General features: G+C 33.4%; 1 protein-coding gene across 2 annotated transcripts in view; it reads left to right on the top strand.

The window, feature by feature from the left end:
• Nucleotides 1-17,821, top strand: part of nek3 (NIMA related kinase 3) — a 53,578-nt gene extending 35,757 nt beyond the window's left edge. Inside the window, exons 12-14 of one of the 2 annotated variants that reach the window (XM_051129395.1) lie at nt 2,472-2,553; nt 2,645-2,719; nt 17,744-17,821. In XM_051129395.1, the coding sequence (XP_050985352.1) occupies nt 2,472-2,553; nt 2,645-2,711 (149 nt within the window). In that variant the 3' untranslated portion in view covers nt 2,712-2,719; nt 17,744-17,821. Of the gene's footprint in view, nt 1-2,471; nt 2,554-2,644; nt 2,720-7,712; nt 11,229-17,743 lie in introns of those variants that run through there. The other variant, XM_051129394.1, reaches the window with a different exon arrangement.
• Nucleotides 17,822-19,217: the final 1,396 nt, after the last annotated feature.

Below are 19,217 nucleotides of genomic sequence, written 5' to 3'. Positions count from 1 at the left end.
TTTTTTCCCGCAGACTGATTTCCATTTGTATTACCACAGTTTTACTACACATACCATGGTTAATTTTCATAAGAGCAGTATTAAAATGGATGAATGAATGCGCGGGCATTATTGTCTTAAAGAAATTTAACAATGTTGAACATTTTAGGTAATTAATCTTACACAGTATAATGCGTTGACAGCTTGACTTTGAATATTAATTAATTTTGGCATACATATGTGAATTACATACAGTGAAATGACTGTAAATGAAAAATTACAGAATAAAAACTAAAATTTAATACAAATAAATAAATATGTTGATTTTGATCTTATTCATCAGGTCTCACACACACTGCAACACTGACACAGTGTGGTGAAATCACGCATGTTTACGAGCCATGGGTTTCTCAGATCGGTACTTTGGATTAAAACTACAAGTTCCGTTGAGTTTGGAAAATTCTGTGCACAGTAATCATCAGAATATCTGTTTGCCTGTCTCTGAAAAAGCCTGGATTTTGAAATCACCCTGCAGATGCTAATTTTAATAGGCTTTTATTTAACTAGGTGATTACAGTATATTGAAAAATATATATAACCCGAAGAATCCATACACTGCTTCGACAAGCGGTTCCGGTTCAATTCCGGTGCGATAAAGGTCCATTCCATAAAGGCTCTGATGGGAGGGGAAAATTCTGCATGTGATTTACTAACAATGCCCACATTAAAGAACATAGACACAGCCAGATCATTTCCATAATGACCAGCACAATCTACCAAGAGCAGCGCAAATTACCGCCTGCTTTAAGGCAGTATTAGAAATATGAATTATTGACTGTATTAATTATTGGAAACGGCACCTTTACAAAGTCATTTCCCCTATGATGTTAAAAAAAAAAAAAAAAAAAAAAAAAAAAAAAAAAAAATAAAAAATCATTACATACAGTTTGAAATTAACACCCACCAACCTGCCAAATCTGGGTAAAAATCATCTGTGGCCGATAACGCTGTCAAATCACTTGCCAATTTGGCGGTTACATTTCATAAATTATGTTCACTCATTAATTTCTTGGGCAAGTTCATTTAAGCCAAATCTGCACAAATTTAGTGCAAATACTAAACTTGTGTGTCATCATGGTATTTTAAATACAGCCTAGCTACACAGCATCTGCGCATATCTAGCTTACTTGAACACACCTGACAAATAATGGCAGGATTGCGGCTTCCTTTGTGTTGAAGCAATAACGAAGAATTGAAAAACGACTGAAGACTCACGCCGTGTGTACACCGGACACGAGTGGTAGGAATGGGTGGTATGGGTCTAAAAAATTATAACGATAATTTTTGGTATTGTTGTGATAACGATATCAATGACGATATTTCCAGAAAATCTTTTGTTTACAGAGAAGTATTATCTTTACTATTTTTACCCAAAATAGAGCATAACTGAGTACATACGTATAATGTAACAACTGTTTCATTCACTGGAAGCCAGAGGGTGCCCTTGCGCAGAAACTCTACATATCCTTTATAGCAGAAGTAGATAATTAGAGAAATTTTAACTGAGGGAACTTGACAATAAACATGGGAAAAAGAAAGGATGTGATGTTCAGAACATGGTAACTACGGTAATTATCAAAGTGGGAAGTGATGCCCACTGGGGGCATTTGGCCAGGGGTGTTTTTACACCACAGACAAGGATTGAGAAGAAAAAAATCATTATGAAAATCTAATTCTATTTTCCTTAAAATGTTTTTCCTAACTTCAGGCCTTATTTTCATATCATATATAACTGTGAAGTTCTGCAAAACAACAAACACTTTTTTTTACTGGTGAAAATTAGATGGTCAAATCTGTTTTTTTTTTTGTTTTGTTTTGTTTTTTTAATCAGGTACATCGCAGTGTAAGATTCACAGTGAACATTACTACATTACTCTCTTCCACGTAGTCCATATCAACAACAAAAATATATAGTCCATGTAGTGGCTATTTTTGGAAAATCCCAGGTATATTAAAAAATATATGCTAATATAAAATTAAATTAAATAGCCTATATAAAATTACAAAATAAATCTATCAGTACTTTTTTTACTTAAGTGCATAAGAAATCTAGTACTTGTGTACTTTCACTCGAGTAAAATTGAAAAAGGAGTACTTTTACTTTTACTGGAGTAATATTTTATAATATATGTATCTGTACTTTTACTCAAGTACTTGATTTGTGTACTTCGTCCACCAATGATCTGTTGGCATATGACATCAAGGAAGACTAAAGTTTATTCAATTTGCATGCATGCAATGTCATCATGTAACACTACCTACACTGCACTGCAATTCATTTTAAATAAAGATAACTTAACTGTTTCTTTATATGTTTATCTATCTGTATGTTTAAATATTATGCTCAAATGCTGTCTTATTTAAAGTAAATGTGTAACACATGTAGTTGCTTGTGCATAATCTGATCATGTTGTCCTCATGTTTGACCCCAGAGCATGGAGACAAAGTGGACGGCCCTGAGAAGACGATCACAGACTACAGTAGACTAGAGCCACGGTCAGATGATGAAGACACGTGAGTTTCTCTTATTTTCCCTCTGTTAGTACTTATATCTCCACCCAGACCATTATTTTCTATAAACCTCACATTACTCTCCTGGCTGCAGGGATTTTGAAGAGGAATATTCATACGACTGGATAAATGAACTAGAGAAAATGGTGGATGAGCACTAGAAATGAAAGTGAGTTATTGTATGTATTGTACTTGTACACATACCATTTTTTTGTATTTGGTGAAAGTGTTTTTTTTTCCTCTCATCATAAATTATGAAAATATAACAGTAAAGTGATGCTAATATCATTAATTATAATTCAAACCCAATTTGAAACAAAAAGGTCTAATTTAGTTTATTCTTAAAATGAAGACCCTTTATGTGTGATTAAACATGTTTAGTGATGTCACAGAATGTTGTTTTTATAATAATAATAATAATAATAATAAAAGTGATATATTTTGAGAGTGACTAAAACAAAACATAATGAAAATACAAACATAAGCATATGAATCTCACTTGTCAGGAACATGCCTGGGTCATATTTCATTTCAAAAGCAAAACAAAACAATTAATCATGATTCTCCTAAAAAGAGTAGATTTTGTGGGTAGAAGCACCGATAGGCCCCGGCTCAGTGGCAGCTTGCTGTGTCGTGCTTATTTTGCTCCAGAGAGTTCCCTGTTGGGCAAATCCTGTTGAGTACCTCCAAAGGTTATTATAGTTTTGCATTTTAAAATTTGTTTTATTTTAATATCATTTTAAAATTTGCAATAAAATTTAGGTTAGTTTTCATTTGTTTTATTAATAATTTTGTTAGTTTTAGTTTGATTTTTATTTTGTGAACACGTTTCTATTTAGTTTTTATCTAGTGTAGTTTCAGTTTCAGTTTTATTAATTAAAGTTTAGCAGAATTAATAGATCACTTCCAGAGCACAGGCCAAAGAAAGACTTAATTTAACCTTAGTGACGCAAACGTCTAGCGACACAAAATTAAAGCATGCTGAGATTGATTAGATGGTAAAAGTATACAAATATACGCCTAAATGAAGCAGTCATGCCTTTTTACTCCATAAATCTACACAAGTTGTGCTTACATTATCATATTTAAAAACTCTAGACTGAATGATAAAGGTGTGTAAATGTGTTAATTTGATAAGATAAGATAAATGTAATTTGTTTATATTAGGCCTAGATGTCTTTTATCTTGTTTAACAATAATCATGATACTGAAACTGTTGAGTTTTGCTCACTTTCCAACGAACAAATGTACATAAATCATAACTGGGACTAATGAAATTCAGTAATAATGGCAGAGCCACATTTGATTTGTAGCATTGTGCATTGTAGCCTTTGTGCTGCAGCTGAAGTGAATGACAATGCTCAAAAATATATAATTTTTTAGGGCTGTCAGTCGATTAAAATTTTTTATCTAATTAATTACATGATGTTTCGATTAATTAATCTAATTAATCACGCATCAAATTTGACTAAGAAATGGCTCCCAAAAGATAATTTAAAGTCATTGTTGTCAGTGTTGGGGAAAGTTACTTTTAAAAGTGATGCATTACAGTTTTGCGTTACTCCCTGAAAAAGTAACTAATTATGTTAATTATTTTTATGGAAAGTAATGTGTTACATTACTTTTGCGTTACTTTAAATCTGGGCAGGGCTTGATTCTTTATTTTTAATATAAAACAATTCTAATGTAAAAGCCCTTTTCAAACCAGAAGTGAAATGATTTCACCACCTGAAAGAAAAGTACATTTATGCAGGAGATCACTCTTCAGCTATAAAAAAAAAAGTACAAATGTTAGTTTATCTAAAGTAACTTTAGCTTATTAGTATGGTTGAATTTCATCATCGAAGGTCAGCAGCAAAGACACTGGTTAATAAAATGGGATTAAATACATAAAGGATATTTGTTTTATTTAACATATTTAATTATTGCAGGGTTGTGTCATATTTTGTTTTTATTCATTTTGAGGAATACTGAATCTGCTTTTTGTGAGTGAAATGAATTAATGCATGTTCACATTTAGTCTAGAATACAGTAACATCATGTTTACACCCAAATTCCCGACAGGAGACTTGTCAATCAATAAATGGGGAAAAAAGTAACTGGCATTACTTATTTGAAAAAGTAACTTGTTACTTTACTAAAAGTAATGCGTTACTTTACTAGTTACTTGAAAAAAGTAATATTATTATGTAACTTGCGTTTCTTGTAATGCGTTACCCCCAACACTGATTATTGTGTAAAGTATCAAACAGACATCACAAAAAGTAGCTTCAGCAAGAAATAATTTGTTTGAAAATGTATTACACATAAACATTTAGGCTAAAGTAAACAATGGACAAGAAGAAACATTACATCTCTGTGTATATATATATATATATATATATATATATATATATATATATTCACCAAGCCAACGTTCAGCCATCTGCCAACATCAGGGCGTCGGGCTAGTTTGTTTGGTGTGTTCCGCGCGTCAGCTCTCGTCAGGCTCATATCGATGTGAGTTTGCCTGTCGGGGCCGTCGGCATGAGTGAGAACTCTGATTGGATGCTGCATTTAGCGAACGAGTTAGTGCCAGAAAATTACAGTGAAAGTGATGAAAATGAGATAAATGAAGGCGGCACAAACAGGTTGTTCTAATGTTACGTGATCTTATCCATGCATTCCAATATGTGAATATTTTCATAACATGAGCTGCTTAAAATGATGAAAGTTATCAACATAATTGATATTCAAAATAGTAAACAAGCACTGCTTTGTTTACTTTTTGTATATCTGCGTAAATCTCGTACATCTTTGTTTCGGTTTCTGACAACATTGTTGACATTTGTTGCCACTAGTTCTTTGAAGTCGGCTTGGTGTTTCCCGGCCTTTAGTAGTGCTGAAGCACACAGGGGAAATGGCCGCCACAACATCGTGGCAGGCTGCAGTGCGTGCACACTCTCATTAATCCGATCACGAGATCGCAACCACCATTGCAGCACCGTCACACCAACACGGACTTCTCCAGAAGAACTGAGTCACTTAGAGATTGAAACAAAACAAAACTGCTCGGCTCTGAAGCAAAATGCTGCACCTGCTCACGCAGCAGGGTGTGGCAGTCAGATGAAAATATTGCATACCAATATGCATTGGCTTGTTTAGTTTACATTGTTTCAAAAAATATCCTGTTTCAAATAAATGCTGTTCTTTTGAACTTTCTATTCATCAAATAATCCTAAAATATCCTTAAAACAAAAAAAACAAAAAAAACTATCATGCTTTTCACAAAAATATTAAGCATTAAGTGTTTTCGACATAGATAATAATAATAAATGTTTCCTGAGCACAGAGAAAAGTGTTGATATTCAATGAAAAATGTCCAAATCAGCGTGTGTATAAATCCTGGTCAAATTATTTCAGCTAAGGACTCTCATAAAATGGATGCTGCCACACTACTGACATGACTGAGGACAAAGTCATTTTGCCCGCTCTGCTTGATTTACAAGTGGTTTTTTGCTGACTGTTGAGGCACTTGGTGTGCAGATAAATGCCCCCAGTTGTGTTGTTGAGGAAATGCTGGGCCAGTGTTGAAGCCTTATCTGAAAGCCACATGGAGTGCCTCAGGGACCAAGTCTAAGCCCTCTAGCCATTTTTAATTTTCCTCATTTACCTCAGTCAAAGCTTGATGTCTTATGAGAGACGAAGATAAATGTAAGGATGTGCATCACAAGAACTGTTAAAATGATAGTAACCCATACACTTACTGAAAGACCCATTTCTGATAATGTGGTTTTGGGCTGTTCTATTTTGCCTAAGATGTTAAATAAAAGTAATAGTTGTTGTTACAAACCAATATGACTTTGTTTATAGAACACAAAAGTAGAAATTTTCAATAAATAGAACTGGTCATTCTTTTTCTTTCACGTTCTTTTAAAGAACTGACCCCTTGCTTGCTTCCGAATATATCCCACCCTTTGACAGGTGCCACTGCAACAATATAATCAATGTTATTCACTTCACCTGTCAGTGTTTTTAATGTTGTGGCTGTTCAGTGTATGCTATTGTAATAATTTTTTTTTTTGTTTTTTTTACAATTTCTAATTTCCCTTAACTGAAATTTTGCTTACTTTGCAAGTTTTTATTAGGTGGAAAAGTACTATTATAGTTCCCAGACTGGTTTGTCTGAATGTCGTTTATCCACTGAACACTGCACACCATAACATACAAGTCTGCCATGGAGCATTTCCCCTTGCAGGAAGGAGACATGAAGTCATGTCTTTCTAAAGAATAACAAACAAATCAGTAAAGAATTGTCACATTGTAATAATGGTTAAGCTACACAGTGTTTACACATTGTAGGCTAACAATGTTTGTGCTGACTGGTGTCTTACTTTCTCATCTTCTGGTACATTTCTGACAAACATTGCTACTTTGGTTAGTTCATAGAAACAGAAGCTCAGGGTTAGATTAGGATTAGGTTAGAAGTGTGACCTTGAAGCGTGCATGCGAACGGTTGCTTCAAATGTATAAATAAAAGGTGTGAAACCACTCCATGTTGCTTGCATATAGATTTAGTTTAACACATTCTTAAGGATATCCTGTAGGTTCTCTTTGTTTTTAAATTTATTTTATTAAAGCAATAGTTTACCCAAATTTTGTCATCATGTACTTGACTTTCAAATTACCAAAATTCATTCTGAATTTAAATTAGAATTTAAATATTTGCATTCTTCACAAATCTTATTTGCAACTCTGCCATCTTGAGATATTGTGGCATGATGCATTTTGACTCATATTTTTACCTATATGAATGTAAATCATTCTAATATTAAGAAATCATCCTAATATGCTGATGATTTCGTGTTTAAGAAATATTATTATCAATGTTGAAAACATCTTATTTTTGTGAAAATCATTTATTTAAAATATTTTTTTTAACAATGTAAAAGTCTGTCACTTTTTACTGTGAATTTAATGCATTCTTGCTAAATGAAAGTATTACCTATAAAAATAATAATTGTTCTCACCCAAAATGTCTAGATGATAGTTTTATCTTGAATCAACTGTTATCACACATCTCCCTTTATACCCCCTTTTTTCCTACTTTCTTTCTCATTTGCCTCTGTCAGACTTTATTTTTTACGTCCACCTCTTTCTCTATCTCTGTGTTTTCCTTATAGTGTCATCTGTCAGCACCGCTCTCCCATTTACTGTCTGAATCAGGCAGCACAGGAAGAGGATGAGTCCAGCAGATGGACGCTGACCTACTGATCTTCACTTTCTACAAACTTCATTAAGCTCTCTATTTGTCATGACTTCTGAAATTGCAGACACAAACCATTTATAAAATAAACTGTCTGGTCAGGTTTTCCTATGGAAAAAACTGAACCTGAGCGTTCACTCGTGAATATGGTCTATTGATAGTGCTGCTCAAAGTCTACTTGTCCTGACAGATATATATATATATATATATATATATATATATATATGGCTCATTCTATAATTACGGGTACATTTAGAATTTGACAATGTGAAGAAAAAAGTTTTTCTTTTTCTCAAAAACCCAAACATGATCTTACATAGCTGCTTTGAAACAATCTATATTGTATAAATTGCTATATAAATAAAGGTGATCTGTAGGAATATGTGCATAAAATAACATTTATGTTTGTTGCTACTGTCCACCATGTTACCTTTACTAGGTAACACAGTTGACAGGTAACTTAGCTGACATTTTTGTTGTTTAGGGCCTATACTCAACATGGAAGCATAGAACTACTGAGCATATGGTATGTTTAGAAATATATTTTCAGTAAAAAAAAAAAAAAAAAAATTGGTTCAATTAAATCTAAAATTTGATTTGCAGTAATAACACTTGTGTAACACTGTTGACAGTCAATTAACTGACTCTTGACACAGGTTTGCTAGTATAACCAATATTAGGGGAAGGAGAGAGAACAAAACTTCTAGTGTTTCATCCATACTTGTAGAGGAAATATCATCATACTGTGCAAATTATGTGAGAATGGGACAAACCATTTCTTTTTTCTTCTAGTGGGTAACTTAGTTGACAATGGGGGTTCTAGTGGGCAACTTAGTTGACAATGGTTTTTCGGACACAAATAAATCAATTTATATCACAATAAACACTTATTATTTTTGAAGCACACACCCAAATGTCTTAATAACCTAATCTAACTGAAGGCAAAACTATTAAATTAATTTATATTTGAGGTAATTTTCATGCTTAAATGCAGAGTAGAACTTTACAAATTCAGACAGCTGAATACCAGGGTTGTATGTGATATGAACATCATTTTTGAACAAAAGAAATGGCTTTTTCAGCATATAGTAGTGGAAAAAAATAATTGTGTTTTAAAAAATTAAGTGTCGGGGCTTTATATTGATGAAAATATATTAAAAAAATATACTTCACGGACATGAGATGTACCCACAATTATAGAACGACCCAAATATATACATATATATACATAGTAGTCAACATTTCAAGTGGATCAAAAAAGTTCATAAAATTTCTCCTAAGACAAGAACAGGTATTGTTGTGATTCATGCCAAATGTTGACTACTGTGTGTATATATATATATATATATATATATATATATATATATATATATATATATATATACATATATACATATATACATACACTGCCCTCCAAAAGTTTGGAAACGCCCTAGAAAAGTGGGGTTTTGGACAATATTGGCATGAATCCTTTTTAATTTGTGATAATTTTGCACTGATAAGGGACAACACAAACTATGAAAACATATTTTATTACATAAACAGTTTATACATAGAAAACACTTACATTTTCGATTCATCAAAATATCCACCATTAGCAGCTATTACAGCTCTGCATAATCTGGGCCTAAATTTATTGTATTCTAAACTTAATTGGCAATCAACTGTTGAAGCTATTAAGGTGTGCTGACCCAAAAATCTTTTAAAAACCTGGGCCAAGTTTAAACCAGTAACCAGGCATCACAGCTGGCAAAGGGGCATGTATGACTTAAACATGTATTGCCATTATTATGTAATCAAAATGAAAATTATTATTGCTGGTCTTCAATGATAATGTCAAGTTACTTTAATGTATTTGCACCAAAAAATGATAAGGATTTTTGCTGATATCGTCCAAAACCACACTTTGCCAGGGGTGTTTCCAAACTTTTGGAGGGCAGTGTGTATATATATATATATATATATATATATATGTACATTAGTCAACATTTGCAGTGGATCAAAACCTTTCATCAAAGTCCTTAAACCAAAACAATATCGGTTCTTGTCTCACTTCAGTTGTTGACTACACTCAAAAAAATATTTCAGCCCTTAACTTAATTCAATTACGTACAAAATTTCCATGCATTTAGATTACGTAGTTTTAATTTAAACAAATCAATTAAACTTAATGTGATTTAAATGCATCAGTCTTACGTAAATGAAACAGGTAAAGTTGATGTAATAGTTCCCAGTGTTAAACAAACCCTGCTCAGTGTTCATGTGTTTCCACACTACAGAGTGTTCAAGTAGCATTGACACAGTGTTGGAGTTAAGGAGATCATTATGTCATGATTGACCAATAATGATGAACACCTGTTGTTTACAAGCAGAATCACAGAAGGAAAGAGAAACACAAGAATCAGCCACAGCCAAAGATAAAATTAACTTAAATAAATGAGGACATTAAATCTCTGATTAAACAACTCCACAAACAACATTACAGTTTGACTTGATTTCTGTCATATATCTATAAATATTATTAACCTCTGTTTAGATGTTTTATTTTTTTATTTTTTTTTAGTTTCAACTGACCTCACCATCATGGCGAACAGGGTTTACTTTAGTTGGACTCTTGACTTTTGATTTTTTTATGTTAATTTTTTTGGCTGTTGTAATTATGTGTATGAAGCACATTTATTACAACAAAATAAAAAAGCCAAAAAGAAGTCTGATTAGGTGTTTTTGGTTAATTTTTATTGTTTGTTAAATTATTATCATCCAGTGGCATGATGCACTGATCTCATGCAGTGGTTAGTCTATTATTTTCATAATGTTTACAACAGGTGTATGAAGTATTATGGATGTTTATCTTATACACTAAATCTTGAAATCTACAGCATCGGTTTGACACACACAGACATCAAGAATCAGCATTTGAATCTCAACAATGGTGACATTCAACAGCTGCATGCTGGGTAGCAGCAGAGTACAAATCTCACCCATGACTCCCAGCATGCAGCTGTTGAATGTCACCATTGTTGAGATTCATATGCTGATTCTTGATGTCTGTGTGTCTAAGTAATACTGCAGATCTTAAAGTAGTAATAGTAACAGTTCATACAACTACTGTAAATATAATGAAACTAAGAGGTAAACCACTGAACAATATCAGCAAATCAGGCCACTTGACAATGATTACAAAATCAATAATAATTAACCAAGAACACTTAATAAGGACCCCTTTTTTTTGCGCTATACAAATGTCCTCTACGAACACAATTACAGCAACCAAAGAACAAAAAAAAACTATACTAAGAAAGTCAAGGGTCAAGAGCCCAACTAAAGTAAACCCTGTTCGCCATGATGGTGAGGTCAAATGAAACATTTTTTAAAATAAAACATCTAAACCTCTGTTTAGACGTTCTCAAATAATATTTGTGGATATACGACAGAAATCAAGTCAATCTGTAATGTTGTTTGTGGAGTTGTTTAATCAGAGATTTAATGTCTTCATTTATTTAAGTTCATTTTATCTTTGGCTGTGGCTGATTCTTGTGTTTCTCTTTCCATCTGTGATTCTGCTTGTAAACAACAGGTGTTCATCATTATTGGTCAATCATGACATAATGATCTCCTTAACTCCAACACTGTGTCAATGCTACTTGAACACTCTGTAGTGTGGAAACACATGAACACTGAGCAGGGTTTGTTTAACACTGGGAACTATTACATCAACTTTACCTGTTTCATTTACGTAAGACTGATGCATTTGAATCACATTAAGTTTAATTGATTTGTTTAAATTAAAACTACATAATCTAAATGCATGGAAATTTTGTACGTAATTGAATTAAGTTAAGGGCTGAAATATTTTTTTGAGTGTACTGTAACACGTTAACTTAATGAATTAGTTATGAAAAATAACGCGATTAAAATATTTTAACGCAGTTAACGCGCTGGCTCCGCCCCCAAATCTGTACATCATCTTATATTTCATACAGTTGACTGTTGACAAATATGACGCAGGGCATAACTGCATTTGTGGAGTTGTTGCCTGTATCATATTTGTCAACAGTCAACTGTATGAAATATAAGATGATCTTCAAAAATTAAAGATAAAATTCAAGATATTGGTACAGAAAATGCCCCTGTATGTGTTTTGTCTCATATTTATATATCACGTATTACACAATATCATATGGGCAGCAAAAGCAATATGACATGAATGCTGATTTTTTTCCCCGATATATCACAAGTTTAAATGTGATTTTATATAACAGTTCACTAAATAAGAAGTTGATGTAGTGTTATATTTATGGGTTATGGGTTTTTGCTCAATTTTGCTGAGAACATAATAAAATAATAAAATATAATAATAAATAATAATATTAATAATAATAATAATAAAAACATTGAAGGAATAGTTGACCCAAAAAATATTAAATTCTGTCATCATTTACTCACCCTCATGTTGTTTCAATACTTTCTTTTGTGGAACATAAGAGAAACCATGACTTTCATTATATGAACTACTGAGAATATGAAAATACTGAGATGTTTCTCAAATGATCTTCTTTTATGTCCCATAGTTCATGTTAGGCCATTGCAGCCTAAATGTTTGGAGTTTTTTGCTGAATCAAATAAAATATTTATTTCTAAAGCTACAATTTGAAATGTCTACATTAGAAAATCTTTTGTGGTTATTATTGCGATTAATATACAATTTGATTAATTAATCGACACGTCATGTAATTAATTAGACTAAAAATTTTAATCATCTGAGAGCCCTAATATATATGTATGTATGTGTGTGTGTGTGTGTGTGTGTAGAGAGAGAGAGATAGATAGATAGATAGATAGATAGATAGATAGATAGATAGATAGATATAGATCTGTATATAGACTTGTAATGTTTTTATAGAACTCTTATGCTCATCAAGGCTGCATTTATTTGATCAAAAATACAGAAAAAACAGTTATATTGCAAAATGTTATTAGAATATAAAATTGTTTTTTTTTATTATTATTTTAATATACTTTAAAATATAATTTATTCCTTTGACGCAAAGCTGAATTTTCATCAGCTGTTACTCCAGTTTTAAGTGTCACATGGGAAAATCATTCTAATATGCTGATTTATTATCAATGTTGGAAACAGTTGTGCTGCTTAATTTTTTTTTTTTTTTGAACCTGTGATTTGATTAATAAAAGTTTAAAAAGAACAGCAAATTTGAATTTTCCATTTTGAGTTTAGTTTAATTATGAGCATAAATACTGGGTACCTCCTGGGCTAGTTAGAACATGCAACCACAATTATGGTGAAGACAGAAGATGATCATGGCAAGGTGGTGCACAGTGTGCTGTATTGAAATATATTCATAGAAAGTTGACTCAAAGGAAAAAGTGTGGTAGGAAAAGGTGCGCAAGCAACAGATTCAAGAAATATAATTTATTAGAATCAGCATTGAAACAAATAAACAAACAAACAAAAAAACTTGAAATATTTCAGTTTGTGTGCAGTGAATCTAGAATATAAGAAGGTTTAGTTTTTAATTAAATTACCATAAAATAAAGAATTTTTCCATAATATTACATTTTTTTGAGATGCACCTAACAAAGACCTGAAATTAACACATTGAGGTAAACATGAAATTTGACAATTTTAATAATATTTTGTCTTGTGAAATGTACTTCAATTATTTTAGTAAAAATTATTTTATTTACATCTATTTACAGTCTGTTAAAAGATATTAATTTATGCTGGTTTCAGTGTTTTTTGTTGTTGTTGTTTTTTGACTATAGTTTGCTGTAGTAAAATAGTTCAAACAAATAAATACTATAATATTTATATAGTAGTGATATAGTTTATAGTATAGTATATAGTAATGGTAATGGACATTGAGATAAAAGAGAACAATAATGAGAATTTGAGATGAATATCCATTAAAAGGGCAGAAAATTCACACAGAAAAAAAGTCTTAATCAAAAGGTTAATTATTTATAATACAATTCAATATAATAAAATTGTACATTAACAGCATTTCATAAACAGAAGCTCAGGATCTGACCTTGAAGTGTGTGTGCAAAGTTAGTAAAAAACACTGAAAGGTGTGAACACACTTAGTCATAAGAGATTTTTTTTCCACTACAACTGTTGCTTGCATGCAGGGTTATTACCAACACGTTTTAAAGGATATCCTGTAGCTTCTCTTCTTTCATTGTTTCCTGATGAAGTCTTACTGTATAGTGTGTTCTAATGTGTCCCACATTATGCAACTGCAGAGGTGAATACAGATAACTCATATCTGTTTTCTGTCGCTGCTGTGGTGATTCAACCCCTGTGGTGATTCCATATTGATCAAGGGAAATTAACAAATGAATAGTTCAGCCATGAAACTCTATTTGCATTGTAATTGGTTCATTCAGTTCAATGTTCTCAGCCAATCAGGTTCACATAATCATTACCATGTGCCTATATAAACCAGACACATTCTATGTATGCTACGTCTGCGTGCAGTAAAAATACTGTTTTGCTTTTCTGGAAATAAAAGAACAGAAGATCTGAACTAGACACTTGGCTGTTATTTCAGATTTGGCTTTTAACTACGATGGTTCCTTGTTTTACGAATACCATAAGTCCTTTTCTGTCAAAGCAACAATGTACATTTAGTGTTTCAATGTTAAACTGGATTGTTCTGTCATTGATCTCAAACTGAGAAGTAGACACTTTACTGGTCACAAGACTAACTCTGCTCTATTTGTGGCTCCTTCTCCCATATTGCAAATGAATGTCCTCGTACTGCTTATGAGCTGGTCAGTTAATCAATTCTGACATTGGATCCAAAGTCTCTCGGGTTTACCTAGCAAGCCAGAGTTTTAGAAGGATCTAGTATACCTGTATGCATCAGTTTCAACAAATCAGTGTGTCCTTACCTGAAGTGTAAATTTTTGCATTGCTGTGCTATCTGTGGCGATAGTCACCCCAGAGATGTTTGTCCTCGCAGGTTCAAAGCACCTTCAACCCAGTCCACAAAAAGATGAATAAATATCCTTCTACGCCTGTCAGTGTCCTTAACTTTCTAAGAATTTATCCTCTCATCGTAATAGATGTTTTTTTTTTTTTTTCTCTTAATCTGACTCATACATGGTTTCTTGGCAGGTCTCGGTTTTCTTTCCCCAGGTATTCATGCATGTAAAAATCTGTTATCACCTTTAAAAGACCCAAAGTAGTCGATTCCCTAATCCAAAAAAAGTAGATAAGGGATATTTAAGGGATATTTAATTGGTCCTTTTCTCACTTCCCCATTTGAAGCATACCGTATCAACCCAATAGGGGTCACCACTAGAAAATACTGAGGAAAGAAAAGATTGATTATAAATTTATCTTCTCCCCATAATGGCAAAACTTCTAGCATCAATAGTTTGGTGTTTGTGCTAACCTACGCCACAGTAGACCATGCTATTCAGTTTATTAAAACTGCAGGATTTGTGATTTGTGATTTGCACCTGGAGGGGCAAATCACATATTACTGATGCCTTTAAAATCTTGTCCCTCTGTCCCAGTGGTATCTCTCAAGCTCCTGGTTCGCCTCTAAATTTAAGCAACTCTGTCGGCTCTGCAGCCTCAATTCAGATGTGTGCACTCCGCACTCAATCAGGATTGGTGCAGCAACTACAGCAGTGCCTCCACTCTTAAAGAAAGGCCTAGAGTTAATAGTTCTTAATGTAAGGAACATTAAATGCTTACCGGGTGGTGCTGGAAATAATAAATACAAATTGGGCATAACCTTTGTCTCCTTATATTTATTTATTTTATTTTGTCTTTGCAATAGAATTATCCCTAATTCTGGTATGGTCAATTACTATAGTTAAAAAAAGAATAATAAACACTCCATTTTGATAGTTCAGTAAAGCTAAGCCATTTGGCCAAGTTGACCCAGGCTCACATAACTAGTACATATTTAGGTTCATGGCAAGTACACAAGTCTTGGCGGATAGATCTGCAGGGAGGATATGTTCAGCATCTTAGATTCTGCTTCAATGGGGCGATCTTCCTCTCTCTGTAGCAGCAGCAGCATGATCCTTTTATTTTATGATCTGAGCAAATTCTTTCACCTGTCTCCATGTACTTCTCCTCATCTCGTACCTGTATAACAAAAACCGCGTGTTCCGCATTCTCGGAACGCGCGCTGTGTAAACGGAACAGGACTGGACAACTTGTTGTCCATCACGTCATTCACTGCGAGAGAGAGAACTGCTCTGCCGCACAAACACGCATCTACTGTGTGTTGCATGCTTTCATGGTTTTGGTAACTTACAGTGACGGAGAAATGAGCTGTGTGTCATCTGAAAGTTTTATATCCAGTCTCCACCCGAGCCGCTCCCGTCAGTTGTTTTGTTTTGTGAGCGACTCAAATGCTCCGCCCTTCACCCAAATATAAAAGCTGCTGTCAGTTAATGAAGGTTTGATGAATGAACTCGCGGCTCGATCGGGTTCTTGTTGTGTCAGAAAGTGATAAAACTTTCAGTTTTCTGGAAATGTCCCGTTCACACAGCAGCATACAGTTGCATCTCGAATACTGTCTGTATGAACGTGCAACGGGAGTCCAGCCCGTATTCCTTATGAGTAACCATAGCAACAGTGACCAAAGTAATATCAAACATGGCGACGTCCATAAAACTGAAAGTGAATATAACCATATTAAGGACTTAAATACAGGACTGACAACCATATTCTTTTGCTGTGTGAACGTGGCCTGTGTGTGTTTTAATTACATTGCATTAAAATGTGCCATAAACAAGAATTTTATCATGGGTAAAAATGTGAGATAAGATATATCTAAAGATTCTTATGAATAACACATATCTGTGTCCATCAGGTTAAGAATGCTGGGACCTTCCCATAATCACAAACCTCACAGTAGCACCATGAGCCAAAGATCTTTTGTATCTATTTATATTGCTCTGAAATTATTATTGTCTCACTCTATTGTCTTTGAGTACTGATTTTGGACCGGATGGTAGACAAGAAAATGGCGTTGTGGGACTGGTGTTAACATGCCAGGATAATTCATCCTGTGTTTGCTACCCAAAGGTCATGTGCGGGTAAAAATGGAAACAAGCTTTGGAGCAGCAGGGTAGTGTGTTTTTAGGAGTGTGATCCTGAACCATTGTTCTCCTGTTGTCTCTGATATGTCTGTCCACTGTTGCGAAAAGAAATTAAATACACCATCTGTCCTTCATGCTTCCTTCCTTTCTGGCCCAGAATAGCCTAGCAAGGCCTTAAAAATACCTTCTCTTATACAGTCAAAGATCTTAATGTCTTTCTTGCAAAAGCTGTCAAATGTTAATAGAGGAGTTGTGTTTGCTGTAGTTCAGGGCAGTACGGTACACCTCTTCTCTCATTTCCCTCTATCTATCTACCTATCTGTCTATCTGTCTTTCTGTCTGTCTGTCTATCTATATATAGATATCTATATGTATAAAGTCATAATATATATATATTACCTTAAACTTGGGTAATATATTAGGCCTATTCCACTGAAGACTGGAAAGCACATAAAAATATAATATATTAAATCATATGCAATTATATGTATATTTTAATAACTAAGGTGAAGCGTACATAGAGATTGTGCCTGTAATAAATATGCTGTCCTCCCATGCAGTCTTCCTTTCAGTTATGCTTGCTCATGTTCTCTATTGTTCAAAAAAGTGACCCACCTTTGCGGTATCACACAGATCAGCACATTTGAATTGCACATGTTAAACTTTGCCGCTGACTACATCTGTTTAGCACAAACACAGATACAAAATTGGCGCCAGCTATTGTAAGACATGTCTTAAGAGTGTCATTATGAACAGCAGAGCTGGACGGTTATGATAAGACACTGAATCAGCTCAGCTAAACCTGTTTCTACTTGTCTATCTGTGTATGTGTGTGTATGTGTGTATTTGTTTTGTAAGGTGTCCAGGGAATCAGTAGCTTATCACTTCCCCTCTGTTCCGGATGAAATGAATCATCATGCAGTCACGACATCTGTGAGGCACACTCACACTTTCACAATTGATTCAAGAGTGCTTAGAAAATAATGTTTTGGTTACCGTACATAAGTGTTTGTAACACATCACATCACAAATAAGTAAATACGATAGTAATAACAACATTTGTATTTGCTCATATAAATGTACTGTAACATAATGTAAATTGATAAATCTTCATGAATTTTCTCCATAGGAAAAGTGATTTTTAACAATAATTTATAAACCTTTAAAGACAGACCTGTAAGTTCTGAAGTCATTCATTGATGTTATATGCTATAAGTCTCATGTTATTTCAAACTATATTTAAAATAATGATGTTTATGTAATAAATGTAAAAAAAAAAAAAAAAAAAAATCAAAAGTTTGAGGTTGGTTTAACAGGTGACTGTGTAATCAATGTGGTGGAACAAAACATGAAAGTAATGTTAGCCACAGACTTTGCTTTACTTATTACAACTGAAATCCACTATTGTAAAAGCCTATTAAGGAATTGTGAACTCACGAAGAATTAGCTTTCTGGACTGGTATATAAATTGATGTAATAGTTGAAAAGCTCTATTGCTTACATTTGACAATGTTTGTGATTTTTTTTTCCTTTCTTTTCTTGAGGTGTTCTGTTTGCGAGGATAGTTAAGCCTGTTTAAACTTTACATTCATTAAACCAAGTGCTGGTACATGGCATCATTATTGTTGTTTGTTAAAACTGGTTTGTATTTTGAAATTATCTGGAATCTGTTTGTGACGCTTTTCACATTGACCATACTAAGAAGAACTATAGTACAGTTTGTTGTCTTGATTACTTAGAAGCTTTGAGCAGTGTTCAGTTTTATTTTATTAGGTGTTTTCGTTATAAAGTATGTCAATAGTGATACAATTCTTTTGAGGCACTGTAGAAATTCCTCACAAAAACAACAGTCAACATCAGTAAAAATGGACTTTGACTGGCGGACAACACAATCATTGATCTTAACGAGAGATGATTTAGACCCTAAAGCCATTCTGCCAAACGTGATTGATTGCTCAAGATCTAAAAGGCATCATGTGCTCTCCGTTGCCTCACCTTGACTAACCCGTCCATACTTGCTCTTTATGTCATTCATTAATGTTCAGAACATAAATCCACCCTCTGGGGAAACCCTAGAGCTCATGCCATTTCCCTTAAACTATAATTATTTCACAACATTGGTAGTTATTTCACAACATCAGACCATCCAACATGTTAAGCAGTGTGAGTAAATTATAACCCAGTGATATTGCATTGATGAAGTTGATATATTTTAGGTAAATTAAATGCAAAATGTAAGAAGGTATGAACAGCAGTTAATTATCTGAATACAGGAAGTTGATGTCATTTTAAAGTGGAAATTTCCATGTAACTACAGGGTGAGGGTTTATGG

The sequence above is a fragment of the Labeo rohita genome, chromosome 15 (genome assembly GCF_022985175.1).
Source record: "Labeo rohita strain BAU-BD-2019 chromosome 15, IGBB_LRoh.1.0, whole genome shotgun sequence".
In the NCBI taxonomy this organism is placed as follows: domain Eukaryota; kingdom Metazoa; phylum Chordata; class Actinopteri; order Cypriniformes; family Cyprinidae; genus Labeo; species Labeo rohita.
This window is presented reverse-complemented; position numbering and strand designations above follow the sequence as displayed.